The 27,690-nt window shown below is 36.3% G+C and overlaps 1 protein-coding gene across 2 annotated transcripts in view; it reads left to right on the top strand.

The window, feature by feature from the left end:
- The first annotated feature begins 5,262 nt into the window (after positions 1 to 5,262).
- LOC131685960 (ATP-dependent Clp protease ATP-binding subunit clpX-like, mitochondrial) overlaps positions 5,263 to 27,690 on the top strand; it is a 73,184-nt gene continuing 50,756 nt past the window's right edge. The window contains exons 1-2 of one of the 2 annotated variants that reach the window (XM_058970001.1): positions 5,263 to 5,519; positions 19,722 to 19,943. In XM_058970001.1, the coding sequence (XP_058825984.1) occupies positions 19,871 to 19,943 (73 nt within the window). In that variant the 5' untranslated portion in view covers positions 5,263 to 5,519; positions 19,722 to 19,870. Of the gene's footprint in view, positions 5,520 to 19,137; positions 19,614 to 19,721; positions 19,944 to 27,690 lie in introns of those variants that run through there. The other variant, XM_058970002.1, reaches the window with a different exon arrangement.

The following is a 27,690-nucleotide window of genomic DNA, read 5'->3' as shown; positions in this document are numbered from 1 at the left end:
TTTGCTTGCCTGCAACCAGGCACTAAATTCCTAAATATCTGGTGGATGAATTAAGCGATTACGGCGCCGCCTATAAGATCAGGGAGCAAACTGAAATTAAGAAATATGCACCCAAATATAAGAGCATGTTCAGGAGTGTTTCAGTTTTAGATTCATAATTTTGACAGTTCTATTATATAAAACTGAAAATTTTAAAACTAGAACTTGTGTCCCCAGCAGCAGTTTTAGCGGATGTTCTATTCAGTTTAAAATTCATGTCACGCCGTGCTTTCAGCGTCACTGCATTCAAATTTATTTTTCCCCAGTCTATCGGGTCTAAGTGTCTGTGCTGAAAACTTTGCACGTATTAAAAACACAGTTCTAAACGTGTTTTAAAATCAGCAACAAATAGAACGGCGTCGTATAACAGTTTTAAATTTTGAAACAAAACTGTTCGAAATTATAAAACAAAACGCTCTGCTGGGGATGTGAATGTTTCAGTTCCAGTTCTACTTTGAAACTCCTATACAAAATAAAACGCTCCTGAACATACCCTAAATCACTTAAATTTTACGCATGATTATTCATTTATGGCATTTTCGTTTTTGACATTACATAATACATTACATATACTTCTTGTGTCCTTATTTCGCAAATTAGGTATCTAGCTATTATCTAACTAGACACCCATTTGGTGCTAGTTACTGACGAGATGAATTCGCAACACAAAAGTCAAACTTATCCCTTTCATGCCCTACTTTTTTCTAGTGCATGTAGGGTTTCAAAACTGTTTTTCCTTGATAACGATGGGGTCAAGAAACACGAAAAGCCTATTTTCATAAAGATACGTGCTTCCATGGCAGTGCTAGAAGCTGGTCAATTTTTACCTTCTAATGCTCAATACAATTCTCCTAGAATAATTAAAATAGTCAAATTATGTGGAAAACGTAACCAACGACAGACTAAATTGATAAGGTTTATCAGTTTTCAATAATATTGGACCATAACGAAGATATCTTAAAAAATCATTTTCCGTCGTCAACGTAAACTGTTCCTGGCAGCACTGCTCCATCATAATCCAATTAGACTAATTGCAATAACTTCCGTTCTAGAGCTGATCATTGTAACTGTTAATACTCAAATGAAAGGCAATACTCACATTAATGAGCATTACTTGTTTTTGTGAGTAAATCTCGTCCCAATCAAAAGTTACATCTGTTTAAAAACGTTGTTGTCCACAAACAACATGGGCATGAATGGGTTAATATGCGTGATTTTTGCGCGTAGAAAAATTTAGGATGTTTGAATAAAAAATATGTGTTATCTACAGTCGTGATTCGCTGGTTAGGCCACACCCTCTGTCCAACTAACGAATTTGATTCGCTAGAGCAACCGAAAATGCATCTGCTCACATCTCTAATTATCGTCAGTTTGATTGTCAAAGTGAATTTGACACGAGATTTTGACATTCAGATGCTCTTTAGTTGGACTATGGTCCAACTAGCAGAGGTCCAACTAAAAAGCAGTCCAGTTAAAAGTGACCAACCAGAGGATCACGACTGTAGTGTGTTGATGAATCCGATTATGTATTGTTAATTGCTTCAAACTCTACACACAGAAAAAAAATTGGTAAAAGTAAGAGTGTTCCGCTCTTAGCCAAAAAACAACCAACGCCAACTATTAGGTTGAAAGTAAAACTTTTAAATTAATCAAGGATAATAATCAAAGTAAAAAATTTCCTTTTAAGCAAATGAAGAATAGTACTCAAAACAAAAGTTTTATTTCTGAAATATGAATATGCGTTTGGTTGTTTTCTGCTAAGAGTGAAAAACTCTTATTTTAACCAACATTTTTTTCTGTGTGTAGGGGTAGATCACTCCAAGAATGAATATCAAATTTGCATCCAATTAGAAAAAATGCATTTAATTTCCATTTTTGCATTTACTTTGCACTCCATCGCAGAAAAGCTTGTTTAACAAACGTCCTACGCTGATCCTCTTTGTTCGAAGTTTTGTTGAATGTAGGGCTAGTTTTTTGTGGGGTTTTGACGTCTTACACGCAACGCAAAATACATTACACGCAACACAAAATACATTAGAATCTCCATTTTAATTTCGCTGATATTTTAAAATGCCTCACACACTTAAAATCCATTACCTACCAGTAGGTAATTTTAATTTGCTGTCCTTATTTCACTGCCGGAAAACGAGGGAGAGGGAATGATTTTTTTACTCAAAATTAATGGGATGAAGTTTAGTCGGCTTTGGGAAATATATCATTATTTTTGGGTAAATTTGGACTCTCTCTCTTTCGTTTTTCGTTGGAGGAAGTGGGATGAACCGATTTAAAATTACCTACTGCTAGGTAATGCAAGTTTTCTGTGCACAAGTGATCTGCCCCTAGTTCAAACTGCACAATTAAGATTTCTGACAGCTCATTTACAACCACAGATGCAAAGTCAAACCAAAGGAGTTTGGTTTGTTTGCCTCACGAAATACCTAACCTCAACCGGTTTTTGAAGCGCATTTTTTTGTTTTCCTTACGAAATAATTCGGCACTGTTTCTTTTTTAACGGGAGTAGAAAGGTCAATTGTCAGTCCAAAATTATAATTTTATTAAGACAACAACAATATTATAAAAACTTTTTATTTCAATAATTTTTTCTTTAATTAGTTATTTAGACAAAGGAAACAAAAATACTGTTTATTGAAACAATAAACTATATTGAATTCAGTAAATAATTTTATTGTCTCCCAACCATTGAACCACGTCGGGGAGTTTTCGAACTATCACTTCCTACTGAAATTTTCCCTTCCAGCTGCCAAACAGCCCACCTGTTTCCAGATCGAACATTCATAATAGGGATCTTTAGGGGTGTGCGGGTTAAGGCATATTCTGATGCAGATTAGTACCGTGTGTTTTAATATCTTAGTTCTTTTTCAATTTTTATGCCCGAAACTATTGAAAATAACATTTTTTTAGTTTGTTTTCTTTTAGGACAATAACACATCCAAACCCATGCGACTTGCACGACTCTATAGGTTGCCTTTTCACTCAGATCTACCATAGTTTGCAGATGTGACTTGGCATGGCAGGCTGCTAGCGGATTGCAAAAGTACCAGATCATGTTGTGTGGTATGCTGTCCCGGTTAACAATGAGGCGCATGAGATATTTGCAGGTACGTTATTTAGCAGGACAACTGTCAGGTTGTTGGTTGAATTTAATTTGTTTTTTTATTTAATTTAAAAAAAGAAAAAAAAAAAAAAGAAAAGAATTATTAAGGTTTAAGAATGATATGAGTGTACTCGTAAGGACATCCGCTATCAATACATATGAAAAACTGACACAATTTTTCCAAATTAAAGATCCCTATTGTCGGAGAATCTCGTGTTTGAGTGCCGTATCGTAACAATTCGAGCTGGTTCTTTTAGACCTCATTTCTTTTCACTGCAAAAACTACATTACAGACGACCAGCACAGGTTTATGCCTGAACGATACGATCGGCAAAGACCAACCTGTCCTCGTTCACAACATATGTACTTTATGGATTCGCTGACGGATTGTAAACCGATGATATTACATGCCTTTACGGCCTTCGACAAAATCAACCATGATACCGCAATAGTGAAGCTAGATAAACTCTGTATTCATGAACTCCAAATCAGCTTTGAGGACTACCTATTTGCGCCATTCTTTGCTACATCCTGCATCCCACAAGGCAGCCATATTGACTCAGTAATATTCCTCCTTTAATTTAATGACTTCAAAATAAAATTAACTCGCTTTCCTTTCGCCGATGACATGAAATTTTTTGACAAATCTATATATATAAAAGTCAAAGTTTGTATGTATATCTATCTATCTATCTATCTATATATATATAAAAGTCAAAGTTTGTATGTATATGATTTATAGACTCCCAAACGGCTTAACCGATTTCCGTAAAAATTTGCACACAGTAGGTATTTGTTATGGGGCGTGTTTGTGAACTATTAGTTGGAGATTATATGCCCGCCAGATGGCGCTTTGGAACAAATTGTGTTTTCCTCCTATTTCGTGGAAAGTCGCAGCAACGCGCGATGGGTATTAGCTAGTACGGGATAAAACCAAATTCCGAGTTTCTTCAGAGTGAACGGCAGAGCTTTAGTGCACACTACAGACCTAACTACAGACCCCTTATACACAGACTTGCGAAGTATATAAAGTATCTGTGGCATAAGTATATAAAGTATCTTCACGTTCACGCGGGAACGCTGTCTGATTCAGTTTAACTACCATTTGTTCGACTCGAGCATTCGAAGACACTCTCACTTCAAGGATCTTGGATTCGGTACTAATATTTAAAGCCCGCATTCAAGCTCTACACAATAACTCTCTCCTGCGATCATCGCTCAGAAGAACCAATTATGGTCGCCAGAGCTACTGGAGTTCAGCGTGTTTTTGAAAGTGTGGCAGTGGTATTTGACTTCCATTTGACAAGGAATTCGATAAAAGCTAAAATATTGTCCAAGGTTAAATCACAGATAACAAACGTTTAGGCTCGATTTAAATCGTGTGTAAATACCCGCTACTGAAATTCCGAATAAATCAGACGTCTGAAACATGTTTGGAAAACGTTTGCAGATCACTACAATGCAGTTAGAGTGCAGCTGTCAAACACGTGTAGAAAACAGTTGCGCAGATGGCAATAGTGAAACACGAATTTTCAACGTATATCAATTTGAAAGTTTACACAGGTTTTTGAAGAAATTTTGTTCTAGCCTAAACGTCTGTTATCTGTGGTTAAATGTAATTTGGTGCACTAAAAAACCAAACACGTTAATATCATGTAGAAAACTATTGAATTGATTCAATCGTAAAACACATGAAATGCATCCAGCTGCTATTTCAATATCTAATCGAGTGTATGGGAAATATGGTTTTCAAGTGGAATTCATGCGAACATTGAGTGTAAATCAACATCATGAAAAAACCACATGATCCAAATTTCAAAATGAATTGCACATGAATGTAACTTCATTTTACCTATAGAATTAATTGAAAGGTTTTTTTCTCGTGACTATTGTGCACTAGGGGCGTATAACCAAAGTAGTTAAAACCCTAACAAATAAATAAAATAATAAATTTTGAATTTTGAGAAATTTTAAAGAATTTTCTGAAAAATCGATTAGCATCTCTAACAATCAATGAACCCAGTACATCTGGCCACCCTGATCACTAATCAAAAAACGATAGCGTCCATTCCCTCGGTCGCAAACGTCATCGCGTTCCCATCATTCCAGCTGTCAGTCTCGAGAACAGGCCACCTTCAGGAGGCAGAGAAGAAAAAGTATTCATCAGTCGAGTGTCGTGTATTTGCGATCCCTCTACCTCGTCTTTTTCGCGTTTCAAATTCCCGTCTCACGCCTTCGGAGTGTTATTTGTGCAGGGAAAAACTGATTGCTTTCTCTAAATTCTAGTGGCGTGTGCTTTTCCTGTGAAAATCAGTGTCGAAACTAGTGATTCAGGAGCAGCCCGTAAGAAGTGCAGCAATAGAAGGTAATTTTCCCACATACGAGTCTTCATCACATCGAACTATCTATAGGAAAAGTTAATTTGGTTGGATATTTTTTGCGTTCTGCTAATCTGAACGAAAACCAGAAACTTAAAATGTCTGCCACTGCTCATGGAGCAGTGACTTGGATTTCGTAATGATCACGATTCTGGGGAAACTGCCGGTAAAGCATTCGCATGAGCCTACGTGCCTGATTTAGGAAGCTCTTATGGAGTCACGGGAAGGTTGTTTTCGATGACACGGCACAGTAAATAAAAAAAAATATTTTCATTAAGTCGTAAATGAGGGTATAGTTTCCCGTTCCTTCTCACTACCTGTTTTTTCTTTATTTTTGTATTTGTCAGTTTCCTTTTGCGCTCCGGGACCTAGTCATATATCTAAACTGGCATATACCTGGGTTTGCTTCTGCCTGTTGTTTTTGATGATGGAAAGGTAAATATTATTTCGTAATCAAGTCAGCAGGTATTTGCTTCATACGCGTACCTGCTTTGACTTTTGTCGAAAGTCGAAACGTTCTATTCTTTACAACTATGCCTAATTCCGGTTTTTCTTTGATTCGTTTCTGGGGCTACGGACGATAGCCGATTCTACAGAATACTCACTAGCTCAGATACAATATAAACATGTCGGTATAATGAACATAGAAGCCTTTGAGTTTGGCTCTTTTGGCTTCTTACCATAGATAAGAAGAAATGTGTTTCGTATTTCCTCTTTGAAGCTATTCAACTATAATTATTGTATGCTTCATTCGCTTCCCAAAACAAGTTGCAAACTAGAAAAAATCGGTTGTATGGCATATTGAATGTTTGATGCTTTTATTGTTGGTACTGAAAGTTAGATTTAATCGCAGATGTCTACAAATACGTCCGTTGGCGCCATGCATTTGTCTTCCTACAATTTTGGAGGATATTATGTTGAAATTCTTACCTATCGTATCTGAGGAACTCTAGCCTTCTTTGATTACGTTCAAAAATTTTGCTCTTATTTAATATCATGGCCCAAATCAAATAAAATGTGACACTGATGGCATCGCGTCGCTACCAAACGTCGAAAAAACACATACAAGAACACAACTAATTTCGTTTGGGTGCATGCTAAAACGTCCATGAATAGGGACTTTGATTATGGTCATATATTATGACCCTATATTAAAAGGTCCTAGTTTGCGTCAAAATGAAAATTTCAATTCCGTACTTGAAAGTGTGGTCTATCCTGGCCTTTTTTGGTCCTTGTCCAGAAGAATATTGTGTCGTGAACAGCGTTGCCTTCTAAAAAAGATACATTCGATCCATGGTAGAGATTTTCAGGGCAAGTCTGGTCTAAGTATTCATTAAGGAGAAAGTTGTTGAAAACCATCTTTGGGCGTGTAGAGCACAAAACCTATTGCTAAAATTTTTATGGAATTTTCGCTTCGACTTCGTCTCATCAGAATCCGACACTAACTTAGTTAACGAACTAAGCTAGCGACGGATTGACGCTAGCTCTAAAAAAAACAGACACTAAATTTGTTTTCCTGAGCAATCCTTTTATGGCACCAAAAAGTAGCTGATGTTTCAAACTATTGTTTAGGACCTTTTACCGATAAATTCTTTCATGTCTATCCTCCTAAAAGGGCAATTTGCTTAAGTAGATCCGAATAGCGCCGGATTCTCCTACATATTTGTGAATAGTGCTATTTACATAACTCGCGGTATTTGTGCTGTCACGGTCAACATGACTGTTGAGAATATAAAGAATAAATACGTCTATTGTTCGGTATATTTGCCGCCTAATAATCCATCACGTTCTGGTGATTTCAAAAGCGTTGTATAATACTGTAGAAGAAACTGGATTCCCATCATAATCGGTGACGATGCAAATACCCACCACATAATTTGGGGCAGCTAAGATACCAATTGAACAAGCACGAAATTGTTGAAATACTTGGGAGAGGGGGGGGGGGGGGAGGGTAAGGGTTTCACCGTAAAAAATCAGTTTTTTTGTCAATTTTTTTAGAAAGATGGGTGAAGCGAATTGATCGAAACTTTTGTATAATCTACATCATTTCAACAACATTCTGTTTTTTTTTCATGCAAAAATATCTCCTAGCGACATGCTGATGAAGCTTTTTGTGGAACGTCTCTGGAAAAACACGATTTGCGGTGTTAACTGGCATTCAAAAACTACTTGACCGATTTATTTCAAACTTTGCATACACATTCTATGTAAAAATTCCTAACACCTGCGTTGAGTTTTTGAGGGAATGTTTTAGTTAAGGGGGTATTTTACTAATAAAATGGCGGAATCGCTGTTTTTCATGAAAAATTTGTCAAGGAACTGATGCAGTGATGGCTTCTCGCAAAAATATCGTTGTACCACTTCGGCCAAAATACTAGCCACACGTTTTATACACGGTTCCAACCACTCATTTACAAATTAGTTAACTCTTAGGCCCAGGAACAATTGGTATATCAACCGTGGTATATTCAATTTAAAATGACCGCTAACATTGACCAATAATTGTTGTCGAGTATTATGTCTGTAACTCTGTGCTATAAGTAGCATTTGGCGTAAGATATGAAAATACTATCGAATGTATTTAGTGCAACCTGTTTAAGTACATCGAGCAATCGGGTGGATCGTACTTTTGCGTACGAAACATTCCCAATACAAAAGAAACATAAATGCTCTAAAAACCCACGAAACCATTTGTCAAAATATGCATTCATTTCGATTTTAATATGGATTCAAGGAAAGCTCCAAGGAAGGAATCAACATATATGTTTGAATAATCCGGGCAGACGAAAAGATCACAAGTTTGTGTGCAAGAGTTACTTGGCGTACAAATTCAAAGAACTGCTCATGTTTGAAAGAAGGAACCAAGTCCTATGTTCGAGTAAACCGGTTATACGAGAGGATAATAGACCACCGTTTTCGACGGCACATCCTCAGCAGCACAAGTTTCTTGATTTAAGTATGCGCAAATATTTGACATAACCACAAATAATGAATAGAAACATTAACTTTTCTGGGCAATGGGGCATTCTGGATAATGGTTTTCTAGGGATTGGTACATTCTGGGAAATGTCTGTCTGGGGAATGGAACATTCTGGGGAAGGGAATTCTAGGGAATGGCTTTCTGGGAAATGGCTTTCGGGAGAATGGTATACAACCCTTTTCACATATTCTACAGTGCAGATCCAAAGACGGTGGTTTTGACTAGCATTTTATACAAATAGTATAGGAATAAATGTTAGATTGACCGAATTATTAACAGAAGAGAAAGTTAACAATAAGAGTCACTCATTGTAGATGTGTCTTTTTGAAAAAAATATTCAAACTTTGCTCGTAGAATGGTGACAATATAAACGAATTTAAACACGCTAACTTTTTCGCACGCTAGCTAGTAGCAATCAAATATGTGAACAGAAACGCTTGTGTCTCTCGCGATAATATAAATCTGGTCACACATTCGTACATGCTATCGGGATCATCCGTACACACCATGGCCCATAATCTCACACACATAAAAATGATTCAGTGATCAAGTCAATATGATAGCACTTTCGAATATGCAAACGCCCGTTACTGCGCTATTATGAAGTGGTTACGCGTGGACGCTCCTACCTTTGGCTCTAGCAGCTCGGTCCATGCCTTTAATCTGCGTCTAAAAAGCAAACTTATAAACATTAGAAGTCTCAAGGCGTCTTGTGTGTGTTAGTATGTGTGTTAGTGTGTGTGTTAACCACCTTAACTCCCACTGTTTTACAGAAAAAAGTTATTTCCATGTATTTATATACATACCTGTAAATAACTTGTCTCCAGGATTTAGGTTGGTGCTAGCTCAATTAATTTAGGTTGCACGACTTTCCCCCGAAAACCATTCCCCAGAAACTAAAACACCGAAGTTTTTTCCCCAGAAAGAACCATTCTCCAGAAAACCATTCCGTCGAAAGTACCAATCACCAGAAAACCTTTTCCCAGAAAGTATTTTTGCCCAGAAAACCGTTACCCAGAATGAACAAATACCCAGAAGTTCATACCCCAAAAAAGCCATTTCTCAGAAATTGAGGTATTTTAACTGAAGATGACTTATTTATTAGTATAGATATTCAGATTTGGTTTTGTAATACAAGAGCTATTGATAAAAAAATGGTATATTTTAATGTTGTACCATTTTCCTAGTCGGCAATTAGAACTTATTTTAATTTTTTGTCTCTCCTGCCTGTTTTTTTTACAGCGACGCCGGTTTATCATATCTCCTTGCAGATATCGCATATATTCCGCCGACGTGGACCGCTCTTCCTCTTTGAATGCTTTCACAACCGCATAAAGTTTAATATCACTGGTACCTTTTAAGAGTGCATTTCATTTGTTGTGATACCCTTCTATTGCGTTTGAGGTTCTGGGTATGTCATTGAGGGTGTTGTATCACATGGTCCATAATTCAGGGGAAAATCTTGCCTGTGCCTGTGCGCAGTGTTTTCCAACCCTTTGCTTCCCCAAAACGTATTTTTTCATGTAATCGAAGTACGGGGACATTTATTCCGGAGCTGAAGCACGGACAATACCCAAGCCTTCAGGCACATCTTGAGGCTTCAAAAAGTCCAAGGCCCGGGTTTGTCTGAAAGAGATCTGCATTTGCACGCTTTTCAAATAAATTCCAGATAATCCCAATTTTTGGATCCGTTTCCACCAATTTTTCGTTAGGTGGAAAAAGCAACCATATCGCACAGAATTGGGAACAATCTTTTCTATAGCGTTAATCTCAGCGGTTTCAAAACCTGTCATTACAATCGACGGATTAATTATAATATTGTCGTTGGCTGCTATGGTTTTTATCAGTTCTAGAGCTTTTTTGTAGTTAAATTCTGATTTATCTGGAAGGAGCATGTGTACTAAGGGCAGGAACGTTCGTTCAATGCTCAATGTTCCGATTGACCCGTGGATGGCAATTTATGTAGCAGATGAATCAATAAGGGCATGACCTGTGATCAACACGTATGCTCGGTTTATTGACTCCTTCTTTTAAACATGAGCAACTCTTTGAATATGTATGCCAAATAGCCCTCGGAATGAAACTTGTTATCCACTCGTCTGACCGGTTTTCTCAAACATAGGGGTTGATTCATTCTTTCCAGCACACTATGGAATAGCTGGAGCAAAAAGTTGGCTAAAATAGGAAAAACATATTCGAACTATCATTTTAAAGATTTTTTATAACATTCTTCGATGTTTGTTGCATCATGTACCATCGAAATTGAGGTGTTTTTTGGGAATAATTTGCGAAAGATCTACTGAATGGATCTTGTTTTTTTTTAATTTTGAAGATACATGTTTCGGCTTTTCAATTTAACTTTAAACGACGAAAACAAACATCTCTGCGACCTTGAAACGTCATTTGTGACATTCAGAGCTAAAAATATTCAAATTCATTGAATGAAAAATGACCATATTCAGCTTCATTCATTTTCAATATTCAGTGACGCAGCTGAAAATGTCAAACGAACAAACCGCCCATTCATCCATGCAGATTTTCATTCGGCTCCGATTATTACACGAAGCGACCGTGCAACGACGAATCAAACGCATCAAAATAGGCCCTGGCACAATGTAAGCGACGATGATTGTTGTTTCATATGCTTTATCGACATTTGAAAACATTTTTCTAGATAATTAGTGTAATGAATATATTGTGCGATATTCAACTGAATGAATAAGATGGATAGTTGAATGAATATTTTTTCTATTCCCCGCGAGTCGCAACAGGTTCATTTTCAGCCGTCAACAAAGAGCTTCGATTATTTTTAACTCTGGTGACATTGATGTTTAAATTACATGGGAGTAAAGTTTCGGCTAATGGGATTTTCGCCTTCAAAAATGAAATTCGAAAGCCATTACCAAAAAAATGTTTCATTTCTTCTAAAAACTGTCCGTATGCAACAGTTTTTATTAAATCGAAACTATGCAATCAATGAAGTAGTATTAAGCTAGAAAACGTGGATATTGATCTATGCTAAGTACTCTGTTGGTGAAAATATCGAGTTATTAAGGGGTTACATTACTAGAATTTCCAAAAAATCGAAAAAAATTTCAATGGTTGAAAATGTGCTTAAATAGTTTTGAAAATGATATGTCGCCGAAGCGCCTCTTATGTATACACCGAGCGTACTGGAAACTTTAAACACGATTTTTTTTCGAAACCACTTTTTAGCTGGTCGGAAATGTAAGTCAAACAACTCTTTTTGGATCGTTTTGAAATTTGCACAGTGTATCCAGAATTGCTATCTGCAGCGACGTACGTAGGATTATATATTTTTATCACATAGTTTTTTTTAAATTTGCGTCGATTTTTGAATGACTTTTACAGCGCTTTTTCATGAACAAGTGTACCATTTCACAAAATCCTACGTCGCTTGCCATTGTACCAAGAAATCGAAAAAAAATAGTTTTTAGCTCTAGGCAGCCAAAGCTTTGTGCTCAATCATTAACCGTCAGTGGCACGCAAAGCGATAGAGATTTGAGATGTCCTATTAGGTATTTAACCTAATGGAGCTCCTTTTATGTTTCTAGATCTTCAGGTAATATTACATGTCTTTGGGATATTTCCGCGGCGCGATGCCGCAAATATCGAAAATCGACAATTGTTGAATATTTAACAAACAATAGGGTGGGTGCTCCAATAGCCGCGGTGTACTACTAGTTGCAGTAGTAAGCTAAACGCTTGATTAAAATACCAACCGCCGTTAATTATTTTTTGCTTTGTAGTTCGCACTAAACTCGCAAGGTAACACAAGTTTTATTATAGAAATTTTGCTAAAAAACAACTGAAATAGTGAGTTTTCCTTGATTTTTGAGCTCCTTTGCAGCTATAGTGGCCAAATGTACCTAGAGTTGCATGCTCCAAAAGTAATCAATGGGTTTGGCATCTATAGGAACCGGAATTAGCAATTGCGCCACGATTGCCTCATGCGGAGCAAGCGGTTTTAAATGCAAAAATTTGTTCAAAACCAATTAAAATATTTTTTCTATCAAATAGGAATCGAAAGCTTTCTTTTTACATATAATCATCACCCGTAGATCTTTCCATCTTTTTTAATGCGTTTAAATTTAAGCACAATGCGTAAATATAAAAAAAATACTGTGAATAGCAAACTTATAACAAGTATTTAAGTACACATGATCTAAATGTAACGAATTGTTTATTGAGAAAGTAGAAGAAAAAAAAATCGGGAAAATAATTTTCTGGGTTTTGGTACTTTCTACGGAACAGTTGATTCTTTGTTCTTTGTAGAAAAAATACACAACGTGTTGCTTCGCAATGAGAGGATCAAATAATTTCCGAATAATTATTTATTCACAATGAATAATAAAAACTTCCTAGGATGACAATGATATGTTATAAGCATATGCTATATACAATTCAGTACGCATAACTTACGTTTAGTATTTATTCCTCTTCTATTCCTCCTATATTTGCGTTCGCAACGTATTTGTGACTTCGTGTCAATTCTGCGATATTATATTGCATTAATCCTAGTATTTTTAGTATTAAGTTTCAATGATATTACCTTCAGCAGCGTCACTAGTGACCTAATCGTGACTGTGAAGTGCGTGAATTAGGTTCCGTTAGCTACAATATGAAATTTTGCTAATTTTATGGAGTTATACAAAAGCAGTTTAGTGGGAAACTAACCTCGAATTAGTTACAGATTGTTAAATGTGAATTTCTATTACCGATAATGATCACAACTGCTTAACGAGTTAATACATTTAACGCGACTTGCAAATTGCAGCGTATAAATTGTGTTTTAAATACAATTTCAAATAAATCTTTATATTTTATAAATCGAGTAAACTTTTTAGAATATAATCTTCAGCACACGCGGATTGGCTTTCTTCTACTGGTTGTCGTTTCATACCAGCGCGATCGAGTACACGGTGGGTCTCCTGTCATGATCGTTAAGTTGATGGGTTTTTTAGTTCTGGTCGTCTCGATGAGGCGCGTGACCCATTGGGTCGTTTACACAACGTGTTTCGTTGTTTTGCCATTCTCGAAACAAAAATCATTATAATGGAAAAACTGCGATTAAAACAACAAATAAAAGTGAAAAAATAAAAGATAAGTGTTTTGGAAAGCCTGAGGCTCCTATTTTCTGGTATGATTTTTGTTTGAGATATTTTCGAGACGCTCACCACTTTTGTGCGATATGAGCGTAAGGGGCTATTCGGACCCCCTATTCCGTTAACCACCGTTCAACGGCTTGCGGCTACGCACACCATTGCACACGCCACACCAAAGAAAATACATGGGTCGCCAATCGACAGCTGTAACATACCAGATTAAGTTTTTGTAAATCAGTTTATTTTTTTTTTTTGCTTCTTAAGGAGTGTCTCTTGTAACTAATTCATAGGTGAACATAATTCCATTGTAACAAAAATTACGAAAAATGACGGTCTGAATTGCCCCGTTGGGAGGTCCGAATTACCCCTAAATTGTAAAAGGCTGAAAAAACGTAGAGGTTTGCAAATCGTCGCCTTGGGCTGCCATTAAGTGGCGCCTATGAACATTCTATGGCACCAAAATGTAGCTGAGGTTTCAAACTAACAATTAGGACTTTTGATCGGTAACTTTTTTCACATCTATCCACCTAAAAGGGCGATTTGCTTAAGTAGGTCCGAATAGCCCCGGGCTCCCCTATATAAATTACAATATGTTTTCTATGTTACCAATAATACACAGAGAACGACATCTAATCTTCGGCAGCATATCCCTCAAATCACCCCTCGTCTGCCGCGCTGCAAACCGCACGCATTGGGCATAGGGGATTTGTGGGTAAAACCGACACCCCACAACTTTCCCTAGAAATCAAATTTTTATTAGTTTTATAATGGCAGTTTATCATTAGTACGATTATGTAGAGCATTTAAAGACAAATTGGATTTACATTGGTTCGTCGAATGTCATAAAAATAAACAAAACATACGACAGCAGCGTTCATACTCGTCTGGATGTAAGATTTTGTTAGTGGATTTTAAGGTTTTAATCGAACAAAAGCTTTTCAAATCATAGCTTTTATTTGTACTCATTATTATTGGCTTCTTCCAAGATCAACTGGGTGCATTGAAGACGAGTTTGAGCTATTCAATGTTTTTTTATTGTTTTTTGGAAAAAATGTTCGCTGTTGGGGTTAAACCGACACGCTGCTAAGATGGTTATGTTTATTTATGATTCATTACAAAAGGCGGGGGATCTTTGTGACACTTCAATGACACTATTATCAAACTATGCTTTTATTGTGTTTCTTTCTTAAGTCACTTTTAAAAGAAAATTTAGAATTTTTACTTATCATATTCTATCAAGGCTTTTGCTATTTCTGCAAAAATCTCATAAAACCGAATTTCTAGTATTCTCTTGGTTTGTCCCAGATGAACTTAATCATAGTGATACAATGATCTTTTGTATACCCCGGTATATCGTTGATGATCAGAGTCCCGAAAAAAAACAAAAGTTTGAACCATGTAGCTTTACTGCGAAGTGTGTGTGTGTCACTTATAAGTGAATGAATCCTATCATCAGAAGGAAGGACGCTAGCAAATCTTCTCTTACGATATAAAATGGCACAGAAGGTTACAGTGCTGTGCGGAAAGAATACTTGGCAATATCCATACCCAGAAATAATCCTATAGCATAAATACTCTTGTTTATAACACTACGTTTTCGAACTCTATTCCCTCTACTACATGATGAAGTAACAAAAAACACATATTTACATCACACATACTTATGTGCACATACATGCACTTTATTACAGACGCACATATTACATTTTTAATGAAAAAGTGAAGAGAAAAGAAATTAAAGGGGTTGTCGGTTTTACCCGCAGTGTCTGAAAAAAGTCCATTTGTTTTCCAAGTTTTGCAATCAATAATTTTTATTGAGATTAAATTTTTGAAGCACTGTAAAAATTAGGCCTTACTAGAAATATTCTGAAGAAGAATTCTGCGCAGAAACTATAATTTTATTAGTTTTGTGGTAACCCAGAAAAATCGTTAAGCTTACGGTGTCGGTTTTAACCATAATTCCTCTGCTCGGTCCATACATTCGCCGAATATTCATCAGAGGTACACTCCCGAGAATGGATTAAAATCACAGCAGAATAAAAGAGACGGAAATAGGAAAAAATGCAAAACTCTGCATATTTCTGTTTCTCAGTGTGCACCGAGAAACAAAAACATACAGAGCCCGCTCATCACTCACTCTCGTCGCTCACACTCCGCCACGATTCCCATGCACACCCAAGAATACACCCTCTTGTAAGCACTCAACGAGTGTACAGACAGAAAACGTCCAACGAACAAATTCCATGGCAGAAGAAAAGAGAGAACGTAAATTGAATATTTACAGTTTTAAAAAGAGCATCTTTCCAGTGTTTTCTGTATAATTTGGTCATATACACTTCATTTGGTTATTTTCCGTCTAATTTCGCTATAATAATAATCCCTCTCCTAGGTTAAGGGGTTTAACGGTATTGCAAACACCATCAAGCATTTTGCGTGAATTTAATTTCATTTAACAATTAAAATAATTTGATAAATACATTTGTAGAAACCTATTACTTTTGTAGTTTTTAGTACTAGTGTCCAATTGTTATGTGCTAGTCGTATGTCTATCTGTTTATGTGTTCGTTTGAGTATTTGAGACAGTTGGGTAGGGAATGGATGCAGAACTGGCGTATATGATAGAATAGAGGGTAATGCTTTCGGTGTTCAATTTGTGCATTCGATTCTATTCATTCGGGAAGGTCGGATTGGATAAATTAAGGTACAATTATTTACTAACGCACGTGAATCATTCATTCCCGGTTAGCCTAGCATGATGAAACTAACAGAATGCTATTGTCGTTAATGGTAAATATGCATTATTTGCTGCATTAAGTCGAATTAAAGTAATTTGATTGCATGTTACATGTGTTCTTCTCTTCTACTTCATTTGTCTACTCAAGTATACCAAAATACCATCGTTCAATTTATGCACTTCTAATCAATCTCTTTGTATTTTTTTGCTTTGTTTGACATGTTATGATTCCTTTTATTATTATATCCTAAATTAGATGCATACTAACACTCCCTATCACAATTTATTGTATATTCGCTCATATACGTGTAAACGCTTGTGGCTTTCGCGATTACAAAAACCTAGTCATAAACGCGAGTATGCAATTGCAATCATCTACACATACTTACGCCCGCGATTTCGCCAATATTAAAACACCTCGGCAATTAAGTGAACGTTGTAGCACCTATAAACTTACAAACGCGGTCTCAAGCATTAACCCACCACTCGCGCGATCATGAACCGGTCACGTCCAGATGCCTCTAACCTCGGTCCTAGCAGCCTAGAGTCATGCCTTCAGTTGGACCATTAAAAAATTACGCTCATATTTACTAGACAATACATTCCGTGGCAAAATGATCAGGGAATCTAGGAATATGGGGGAACTGTCTTCTGACGAGCGCCGCCAAATTTTTTTTTAACTGGAAACTTTCTTGAAAAAAAACTGGAAAAACTGGATGCTCGAAAAAAACCTACTTTACCCTTGTAATGCTTAAGTCAACGACTCAATGAACGTAATTTTAAGTAAACACGTATGTTCCATACCTTATACTGAAAATTTAAGTCAGTTTTTTATATTGTTGTCCAAATTAAAAAAAAATTTTAAAGCATTCGAATTTGTTTGTAATTGTAATACAGTCGTGATTCGCTTGTTGGGCCATGGCCTTTACCCAACTGACGAATTTGATTCGCTAGTTGGACCAACTGACAAATGTCAAAAACTCTCCAAAGAAGACATTAGCAGTGTAAAATATTGATAGATAGATTGTCAAAGTAAATTTGACATGAGATTTTGGCGTTCAGATGCCAGTTAAAGAGTGTCCAACCAGCGAATCACGACTGTAATTACAGTCGAATTTTACTGTTTTGAATGTTTCAATTTAAGACAATTTGATAAACTTGAGGATGCACTTTAACCTTTCTTACGATACCACTATAGCAACTAGTTGAGAATTCAACAAATGTTCATCAAAATATTTGACACATTGTACTACCAGCATTATGTTTGAGTAAAATTTATTTGAAATCGAATCAAAATGTACATTCCCGAACCGTTTTACTCACAAGTGGTACAAAAAGAGTTCAGGTTATGGTGGATTAAAATCTTATTCTGAGGCACTCAGCATCATCCCATCGCTTGCTTGAAAATACTATTAATCAAGTTACAAGTTGTGAGAAAAAAAAAACTATAATGAATATTTCAAAAAACTGGATAAAACTGGATCAAATTTCAAAAAACTGGAAGATTTGTCTGATTGTTTGACTGGATGTTGTAAAAAAACTGGAAGAATCCAGTTTAAACTGGAAGGTTGGCATCGCTGCTTCTAGCATCTGTACAATACATTACAAATTAAGCATCAGATTCAGGGGCCGCGCGCGATCATTCAAGAATACACGCGAATATGCGAATGGCCACAAGATTATAATATCGAATTTATAAAAACGAAATCACATACACGCGATTAACACGTTAACATACAAATGCTTGAGCACTTCGTGACCATCCACGCAACCTGCACCCGCGATTTCGCAAATATGGCAACATCCCGATGATACGGTGAACGTCTCAAAGCTTATAAATTTTCAAACGCGGTATCAAGCGTGAACCTAAAAACTTCCGCGCTCGCACGATAATGAATCGGTTACTTCCGGAAGTCTCTATACTTGGTACCAGCAGTCTAGGCCCATGTCTTCAATTGCATACACGTAAGCACACGCGACATGCAAACGCACAAGCGATCGAACAGGTTAACGTACAAATGCTCGACCCCTTCGCGATGATACACACGATCGAATCGTACATATCTGAACCGTACAATGAATATCACATTCAAAATCACGGCCTGCTGCAATTGACCTGAAACAGTGTTTTAGTGGATGACATTTCCCGTCTCGTCTGCAATTGTAGCGGTGGATTCCGACAGGGAGCCTACAGTCTCAGTTGGACCACTCAAAAATATTACAAATTGACTCGAAATTTTATTTTAAACATTTTTATGTTAAAAATGGCCGCATTGTTCGTATGTCCGATTTTTTTGTGTGTTCAACGTTTGTGACTGCTTGGTTAATAATCGACGCCTGCTTGTGGAAGAATATTGTGTCCTATACGGGCTAATGCATATCAATTGTTAGGCTTGGAAGGATCTCGTCAAGTTCAGATCCCCCTGAAAAATTAGTTAATCGATTCTTAAGATGTATTTTAATATCCAACTTTAACATTAAAGCATTACACAACTGATTGGTTTGAAAGCTACAGACTGACGAAATTGCGACAAAACATCTATATCTAAATTCGATGTGACCCCAATCTTAACAGGAATAAGTCAAAAAGTAGACTAACTGATAAGTACTTGTTTTTTTATATGTACAAATAAAAACCACACAAATTAGCAAAACAAAAAACCCTCCCTTACTTCCCATCTCCTCGGATAAGCGTCAGTACATTACGAGATAGCCCCTAGTGATGCAGTCTGTTTGCTAGCTCCGAACTTTAGTCGGTCGTTCGTAAACGCGATTCAACCGTCAAGCAAGACGGACGGTCTTTGAAAATTCACAGTCTCGCGGCGCGAATCAAGCTCGGTTTTGTACACTCCTGCACACGTTTCATTCATCCAATCCTAGCCAGTTTGTTGGAAGCGCAAAAAATAGAACAAAAAACAAAAGTGGTTCATTGTACGCGTCTCGCAAACGAATGGCAAATTGAGTCTACGAAAGCAAAAGTGAGCTGAGCGCACTAAACAAAATTTAAGGCGTGAAATTGAAAGTTAGTTCCCCTGTGGCCGTGGCTAGAAAAAATCGATCAACGGCTTAATATTGCGAAAACACAGTCATCTAACTAAAAGATGTTAGTTTGCCATCAGGTCGAAGTTTCCTTCGACTGACAGAAACACAACGAGACGAGTTTTTTTCTCATATACGTAGTTGCATCGAACACATGTGATATAACATAAAAAAATACGGTACTAAATAGACAACTAGAAAGGTGATACTTTTTTATTTGAGATATCGCAATAAAATAGGCCGTATTTTGCGAATTTGTTTTTGTTCCTTTGTAATATTTCAATGATTTTTCTTTTTCCTTATATTACAGAAAATCAATAGTGCATTTGAAGAGATAGTCATCGGTTTGGAATATAAGTATACAAATTTGGAAGAGAAATTTAGTGAGTGTGAGCAAATTTAAGTTTAATCTTGTGACGAATCAATAAACACTAACAGGCTCAAGGAAGACAGATCGAAATGCGCAGCGTGAGAAGCAGCCTAACCATCGGACGACTGGCAATCTATCCGAGGAATTCCAACATTCGAACAGGTCAGTGAGTGTCCCCGGCCTTGATATTGAGCGGGTCTCTGGTAGTGTAATTTAGCGTAATATAATCTGTGACCTTCCCTTTATCTCTAATAGGAGTATAGGACCAACAATGATGTAAAAATAAAGCACAGCGAGTGCGCGTGGCGTCGACTTTAATTAGCGTCGTTTGAATAAATTGTCGCGCTTCGAGATTTGTTGATACATACGGAATAATTCATGGTGTCATTCAAAACAGAAGCGCCGCTCACGTCATATATGTACACAAATTTATTTACACGACCCGTGGCGTCTACCATAATTGGTGCTACGAATTGGTAAAAACCGAAATTGCAAATATTGTTCCAAAGTAGACGAATATGTTGGCCCAAAATGGTAACCACTTAGCATCTTTGGAACGTCCTTCAGATGAGATTCAAGGTAATAAAATGGCAAGCAGACTTCCGCCGCGATTCTGCGTCACTATGGTTATCCTCTACACTACACTACCCGCCAGCCAGACTCGAGTTGGGGGGTTTTAATCAGTCACACCTTCCCCGGAGAGGCTCCGCTAATTTTTTTTGTTCAGTCTTTCAATTGATTTATGTCGAGATGAAACGCCCCGTCGTCGCTCCGTTGGCTTCATTCAACTGACCTTCACCCGACAAGTTGTCGCCGGTTTCAGGAAACTGATAGAGAAAAAAAACATAAAATTCTAATTCGCGATGGATTTTTGTGTTGTATACGATCGGACGATTCCTCAATATAATCGAGAGGGAGAGACGGGGGACTAAGTATGGATTGATCCGTATGAAAATCTTGGCGGTAGAAGCAGAAAACGAGTTTGACCAATTAATTTAATATTTGAACGAGAAAAATGCCGGCTGACCTTGATCTTGGACGAGCGTGCATCGGCAGCGAGGCTGTTCAAGTCATAGTTACCCGGGGAGGAAGAGTTACGCCTGCGGCGATACATCAATTTTTGGGAGCTCTGGGTATTGAGGTGCTCGAGTGTGGGCAGATCGAATTTGTTTAGTTCACATTTGACATTTTTAGTTACATTATGTTTATCGAATCTTCAATTTATCAAGAAACGTGGTGAGAAAGACCGAAAACATGATTTTCGTTTTTTGGTTACTGCGTATGAGATTTAAAAATCTATTTGTCCACCCTGAAAACCCTACCGACCTAAAAAACTACTTTTTATTGTTGTAAGCTTAAATCAACAATTCGGAGAAAGGTTAAAATAAATATTAGCCATCCATCATTATTTTTTCCTGCGCATTAGGTTTTTGTTTTATTTTATATTATTTCATTACACAATAAAATTCATGATTCAATTATTCGACAGCTTTGAAAAGGAAAATAAGTCTTTGTTAAATTTGTTAAAAAGAAAGGAGTCGCAACAAAAGATTTTTCATACAGGGCAAATAGAAATTCATGTGTCTTTTAATACCTAAACTACATACAAAACATAAACTGCATTAAAATCCTTAAAACATCAAGGAGCTCCGCAGGATAATTGTTTAGTATATTTTACCGTAATCTGTATGCAATTCCTGCCAACAATTATTATGCTTTCATACGTTTTCACTTTTCGCTGAACTGAAATTTGTTCGATACGTCGCAGTCTAGATAATTGCAATTAAGAGTAGTGGCAGCAGACGTGATTGGGCCAAAACATACTCTTTGGCACAGGTTGTTATAAAGCGTAAGATTTGTTTTTCGAAATATTTCATTTATACCATGGATGTTGTTCAAAACGAAGTAGTACAGGTACAAATTCCTTACCAAATCAATTTTTCTTATTGACGAATCTTAACGACGAGCCAGTGCCATTCAATTAAATACGCTATTCTTAGTGAATGTAGAATTTCTGACGCATCTTTTTATAACAACTCGTCAAGTAGATTATTAGCACGTGTTGCATGTTTTGATAGCTGATGGAATGTGTATGATTGCCCTATTGGCACATCTTACAGTGGTAGTTATTATTATCAGTATCCATAGATAAGATAATTTGCAGCTAATGTCAGAGCCTGTGCTAACATCACACCCCACAGTTTCATCCATACATCCAGAGTAGATTTGCTGAATTTTTGCGTTTCGTTTTAAAGGGTGTCCCACATCAAATTGCATCACGGAAAAAAGCTGTGAAAAATTACCGAGTGGATCGATCCTTATCAAATTTTCAGAAAATATAGCACGCTAGTAAGCTCTAGGCATATTCATTTCATTCAACTTCAATACCATAACCTCGCACCATACGCTTAATTCCACTCATTAGGTTCTGTACAACATCTGGCTGTAGCTTATTCTGTACGGAAACCCACTTTTTCTTCATGTCTTACTCAGATTTGATCTCGTTGGGGTGCTTTCGTAGTGTCTGCTTCATAATTGCCCAGTTTTTCTCGCTGGGCCTTAGTTCCAGTGCATTGGGGTGTACATGTCGCTGGATATTAAAGTGATCCCCGAAGCTAGATCCGGCCAGAAGGTCGTAGGTCTTTCGTGTTACTTTAACAGAGGAAGCAGACCCTTCTGTAAACACTTCTTGAGATAGATCTGCCCGTTTACCGTCCCGTTAGTAACGAACAGCGCACTCCGTTTGCCACATGATCAAATCGCTTGCCAAATCATGTATTTATTGACAAACTTAGAAGGTTTCTGCTTCCTTACTTCCTCCTGAACATCAAACATGCCCTGGAAGTTGCCGGAAATCCGCCTTGACATCATCCAAGATGATACAATGAGACTTCGTCAGCCCCTGACTTTCCCACCGTATTATGCCTTTTGTTACGATTTTATACGTACGCAGATCCTCCCAGTTCTTGGCTCTCTGAACGAAAGACTTGGGCAGATGTAATTTTTTGGCTGCATCTCTGACCGAAGCATATGGGATTCCGCTTAAACGCTCCCACCTGCGCGCTTGTGATCCTGATCCCTAATGGAACATTCATTCTGACCGCTTTTTTCCTTCCGTTCGATGCTCAGCGTTTGGTAGTAACGTTTAATCGCACGTCTCACCGTTGACTGTACGATTCCGAGTTCTCCGATTTATCAGGTGCTTCCGCAAAATCAATTCGCGACGTTGCTTGTCGGGTGGCGCCATTTTTTCCAATTTTTGAAAAACTGACAGTCTATACAATACACTCTAAACTACAGGGAGGACTCGATTATCCGGGGTTTTCAAAAAAATCTTACCCCGGGTAATCGAATCACCCGGATAATCGAATCAAACTTTTTTGTGTTATTTTATGAATTTAAGCTTTATTTGCGAAGAAATTGGAAATAAAATGATCAGGGTAAATTTTGCTATTATGGAAAATGTAAATGTACCTATTTTTGTCCTACTCGATTTTTCAGAATTTCGAGGTGAGGGATTCCATGAGAAACCGGCCGACCGCAAAATATGACCATCGTCGATTCGAACAAAACTTTGCAAGTGTGTTCACTGTATGAATCTCCATGATATTTTCTGGCAATTGGAATATTTTGATACAAGAGCAATTTTTCAAAAGGGCGTAAACGTTTCTACGTGTATGAATTTCAAAAATTTTTTGTTCGATTACTGTATTTTATACAGCAAAACTCTCTGAGAACAAGTTACAGGGAATGAATACTTCTGTCTGTCAAAAATATACACTGAAAAAAATGTTGTGTTATTTTTCAAAAAAAAATTTAAATGGCGAAAAAACCCATTTTTTTTATTTGGCATCGTCCAAAATTTTCCCATTTGGGAATTTGCATAACTTCAGGCGTTTGGGTCTTCAAACCACAAGACAGTTTCGGTTCATATTCTTCGTCGGCAAACAGAACTTCTGTGCTTACTATCGAGACATCACTCGGTATAAGCCAGTTGTTTAGTGTTCACACAAGACGTGTGACTTTTTGGAATTTAGTGTCTAACTAGTGCTAATTTGGGTACTAGCTTAGATACATCGTCTAACTAGACACCCAGTTGGTGCTAGTTACTGACGAGGAGAATCCGAAACACTAAAACAAAAAAACCGTACTTTATGTAAGGTATGTGCCCTTATGCACAAAAAATTTGGCATCGTCCAAAATTTTCCCATTTGGGAATTTGCATAACTTCAGGCGTTTGGGTCTTCAAACCACAAGACAGTTTCGGTTCATATTCTTCGTCGGCAAACAGAACTTCTGTGCTTACTATCGAGACATCACTCGGTATAAGCCAGTTGTTTAGTGTTCACACAAGACGTGTGACTTTTTGGAATTTAGTGTCTAACTAGTGCTAATTTGGGTACTAGCTTAGATACATCGTCTAACTAGACACCCAGTTGGTGCTAGTTACTGACGAGGAGAATCCGAAACACTAAAACAAAAAAACCGTACTTTATGTAAGGTATGTGCCCTTATGCACAAAAAATTTGGCATCGTCCAAAATTTTCCCATTTGGGAATTTGCATAACCATTTTTTTTATTTTTTATATTTTGTTACCAGAAACCTAAAGAGAAAAGAAACATTTTGAATGTGATTGCATGATGGAGAAAAAATCGGTAAAAAGTTTTTCTAACAATAACTTCGTACATGTTTTTAAATTTCATACTAATTGACATACAAAATTGTAATTTTATTACAGAATATAATTCTAAGCACCATTTAAAATCAAAATGCATTTAACAAAAATCTTCCAAAATGCGATAGTTTTCGAGATATTTGAAATTTTGCTCCTTCAAAACAATTAATTCGTGTAATTATGCTCTTTTTAAAAGTCATAAAATGTGAAAAATTTAATGTTAATCGTTTTAAAGACGTAAAAGCAACTTTTTTAGTGTATTTGGATCATGGAGAAGCTTTCAATAAAAATGTTTTCCTAACAACAACTTTTGACATATTTTTATAATTCTTACTATTTGCAGTCAAAAATGCAATTTTCTTTTTGAATATGATTCTAAACGCCATTCTAAATCGAAATGCTCCTAACAAAAATTTTCTAAAATGTAGCAGTTCTCGAGATATTTTAACTTTTGTTTTAACAACACAATTATTTTGTTTTATTACGACCTTTTCATAAGTTAGTCGCATTTCTCCATCAAAAATAATAGGTTTTTCAAAAGGCCCGTAAACTTTCCTGCAACTTTCTTTTCGACATGAAGGCGATATTGTAAACCATTTGAAAGTTACATGAAAGCAACCAAAATATATTTCAACCATAGGGTCTGATGATTAAACTGTATAGTTGAATCATATTTTGGTTGTTTTCATGTAACTTTCAAATGTTTCACAATATCGCCTAGATGTCAAAGAGAAAGTTGCAGGAAAGTTTACGGGCCTTTTGAAAAACCTATTATTGTTGATGGAGAAACGCGACTAATTTATGAAAAGGTCGTAATAAAACAAAATAATTGTGTTGTTAAAACAAAAGTTGAAATATCTCGAGAACTACTACATTTTAGAAATTTTTTGTTAAGAGAAATTCGATTTAAAATGGCGTTTAGAATCATACTCAAAAGGAAAATTGTATTTTTGACTGCAAATAGTAAGAATTATAAAAATATGTCAAAAGTTGTTGTTAGGAAAACTTTTTTATTGAAAGCTTCTCCATGATCCAAATACACTAAAAAAGTTGCTTTTACGTCTTTAAAACGAGAAATTTTTTGACATTTTATGATGGGGTAACGCGAATAACTTTTAAAAAGAGCATAATTACACGAATTAATTGTTTTTGAAGGAGCAAAATTTCAAATATCTCGAAATCTATCGCATTTTGGAAGATTTTTACTAAAAAGCATTTTGATTTTATATGGTGCTTAGAATTATATTCTGTAATAAAATTACAATTGTATATGTCAATTAGTATGAAATTTAAAAACATGTACGAAGTTATAGTTAGAAAAAAATTTATACCAATTTTTTCTCCATCATGCAATGACATTCAAAATGTTTCTTTTCTCTTTAGGTTTTTGGTAACAAAATATAAAAAAATTTAAAAAATGGGTTTTTTTCGCAATTTAAATTTTTATCATAATTTTTTGTTTTTTTGAAAAATGACAACATTTTTTTCAGTGTATATTTTTTCAGACAGAAGTATTCATTCCCTGTAACTCGTTCTTAGATAGTTTCGCTGTATAAAATATAGTAATCGAACAAAAAGTTTCAAATTTCAAATACATGTAGAAACGTTTACGCCCTTTTGAAGAGTTGCTCTTGAGTCAAAATAATCTTATTACCTGTGGAAAATATTTAGTCTTCCATGACGGTGAAAGGTGCAAAGTTTCATCGGAATCTAAGATGGTCGGTCACGATTTTAATGATTTTCGGACGGATCTTCGTGGAATTCCTCAGGTGTGATTTGTATTCTTAGTTGGTTTTCATGTATTATTTATATTGGCATGTAGTACTTGTTTATAGATATTTGTGCAAGAATTCTAAGACAAACTTTTTAATAAGGTGTGTCTTCTGTAATACAGGTCAAACTCGATTAACCTGGGCTTAGATTTTCCGGGGTAAATGATTCGATTACTCGTATACTAGAAAAAATAAAGCAAGTAAGTAAGATGCGGATCGTCTGTTTCTCGGCACCAGTTTAGTGTACGTGGTGGTGTCACATATCTCAGCTTACGTTTCTTTTAACCCTCATTCTAGTTAGAAGAGTGCACGTTGTCCCCACAAAAACATCCTTGTCCTTGTATCATCGTTTAGTAGTCTTCGAAAACTCTCTAACTCATGTTTGACACCAGCGAAAAACTACAGAAGAAAACGTAGATGATGGGTTCTCGGCGGCTTCAGCAAGAAGTACTGCTGGCGCCCTCTTTACATAGCCTAACATCCATTTTTTACTAGAGCTACCCAAGAATTGAAATCACCTCCAGAGACTATCTGGTCTCTTTATCAGAATCTTGTTAACCATTTCTTGACCAACTTTTTTCTACCGATTATAGGGTTCCAAAACTATTTTTTAGAACTGTTGGCATTATAAACACGAAAAACCTGTTTTGCTAAAGATAGGTGTTTCTTTCGTAGTGCTAGAAGCTGCTCAATATTTACCTACCGATCAAGTCCAATTTCATGGAAAAGGTAGTTGAAGGTAGTCTAAATTAGAAAATTCTATCAGTTTCCAATAATATTTACATATACTGGGCTACGAAAATATTCCAAAATTCGACTTTTACCATTAACAGAAACTATTCCTGGCAGCACTGTTTCAGCGGAACCCAATAAGAGTAATTGTAATAACTTCTGTTCTACTCATAATATTTATAACTGTTAGGGCTCGAATGAAAGATATTAGTCCCAGTTATTAGCTTACTTGTCGTTGTAAACATACGTTGTGTAAACCAAAAGCAATAGTCGTTTAAAAAACGTGGTTATTTATCAACAACATTGGCATGAATGGGTTAAAGATGCCATTGGAATTCTGAGCAGGAATCAATCGTTGAAAGGGATAATTGATGAAGATGAGAAATATTGTGTCAATTGATTATCCTCAGTGTTAGCATTAGAAAGTGAACTTTTATTATAACGTGATAGACTTAAGAACTTTTGTAACATGTTATATAAAAAAAACCCGGCGTAAAAAAGCTTTTGCAAACGCCGTGTCAAATAAACTTTTTATGAAAAAAAAATATTGTGTCAAAGTCCACTGGAACTCAGAGAAGGATATTCATCAGAATTTCACACAGAATTTCATTGAAAATAGGAACATGATTCTATCAGTATCTTGAAAAAATCATATTCTTCATATTCAGAATGCTATTTTGAGCAGGATTACACTAGACCTTTGAGAAACTTTTCTCTAGAATCCTATAT

Source organism: Topomyia yanbarensis, chromosome 2, assembly GCF_030247195.1.
Source record: "Topomyia yanbarensis strain Yona2022 chromosome 2, ASM3024719v1, whole genome shotgun sequence".
In the NCBI taxonomy this organism is placed as follows: Eukaryota; Metazoa; Arthropoda; class Insecta; order Diptera; family Culicidae; genus Topomyia; species Topomyia yanbarensis.
This window is presented reverse-complemented; position numbering and strand designations above follow the sequence as displayed.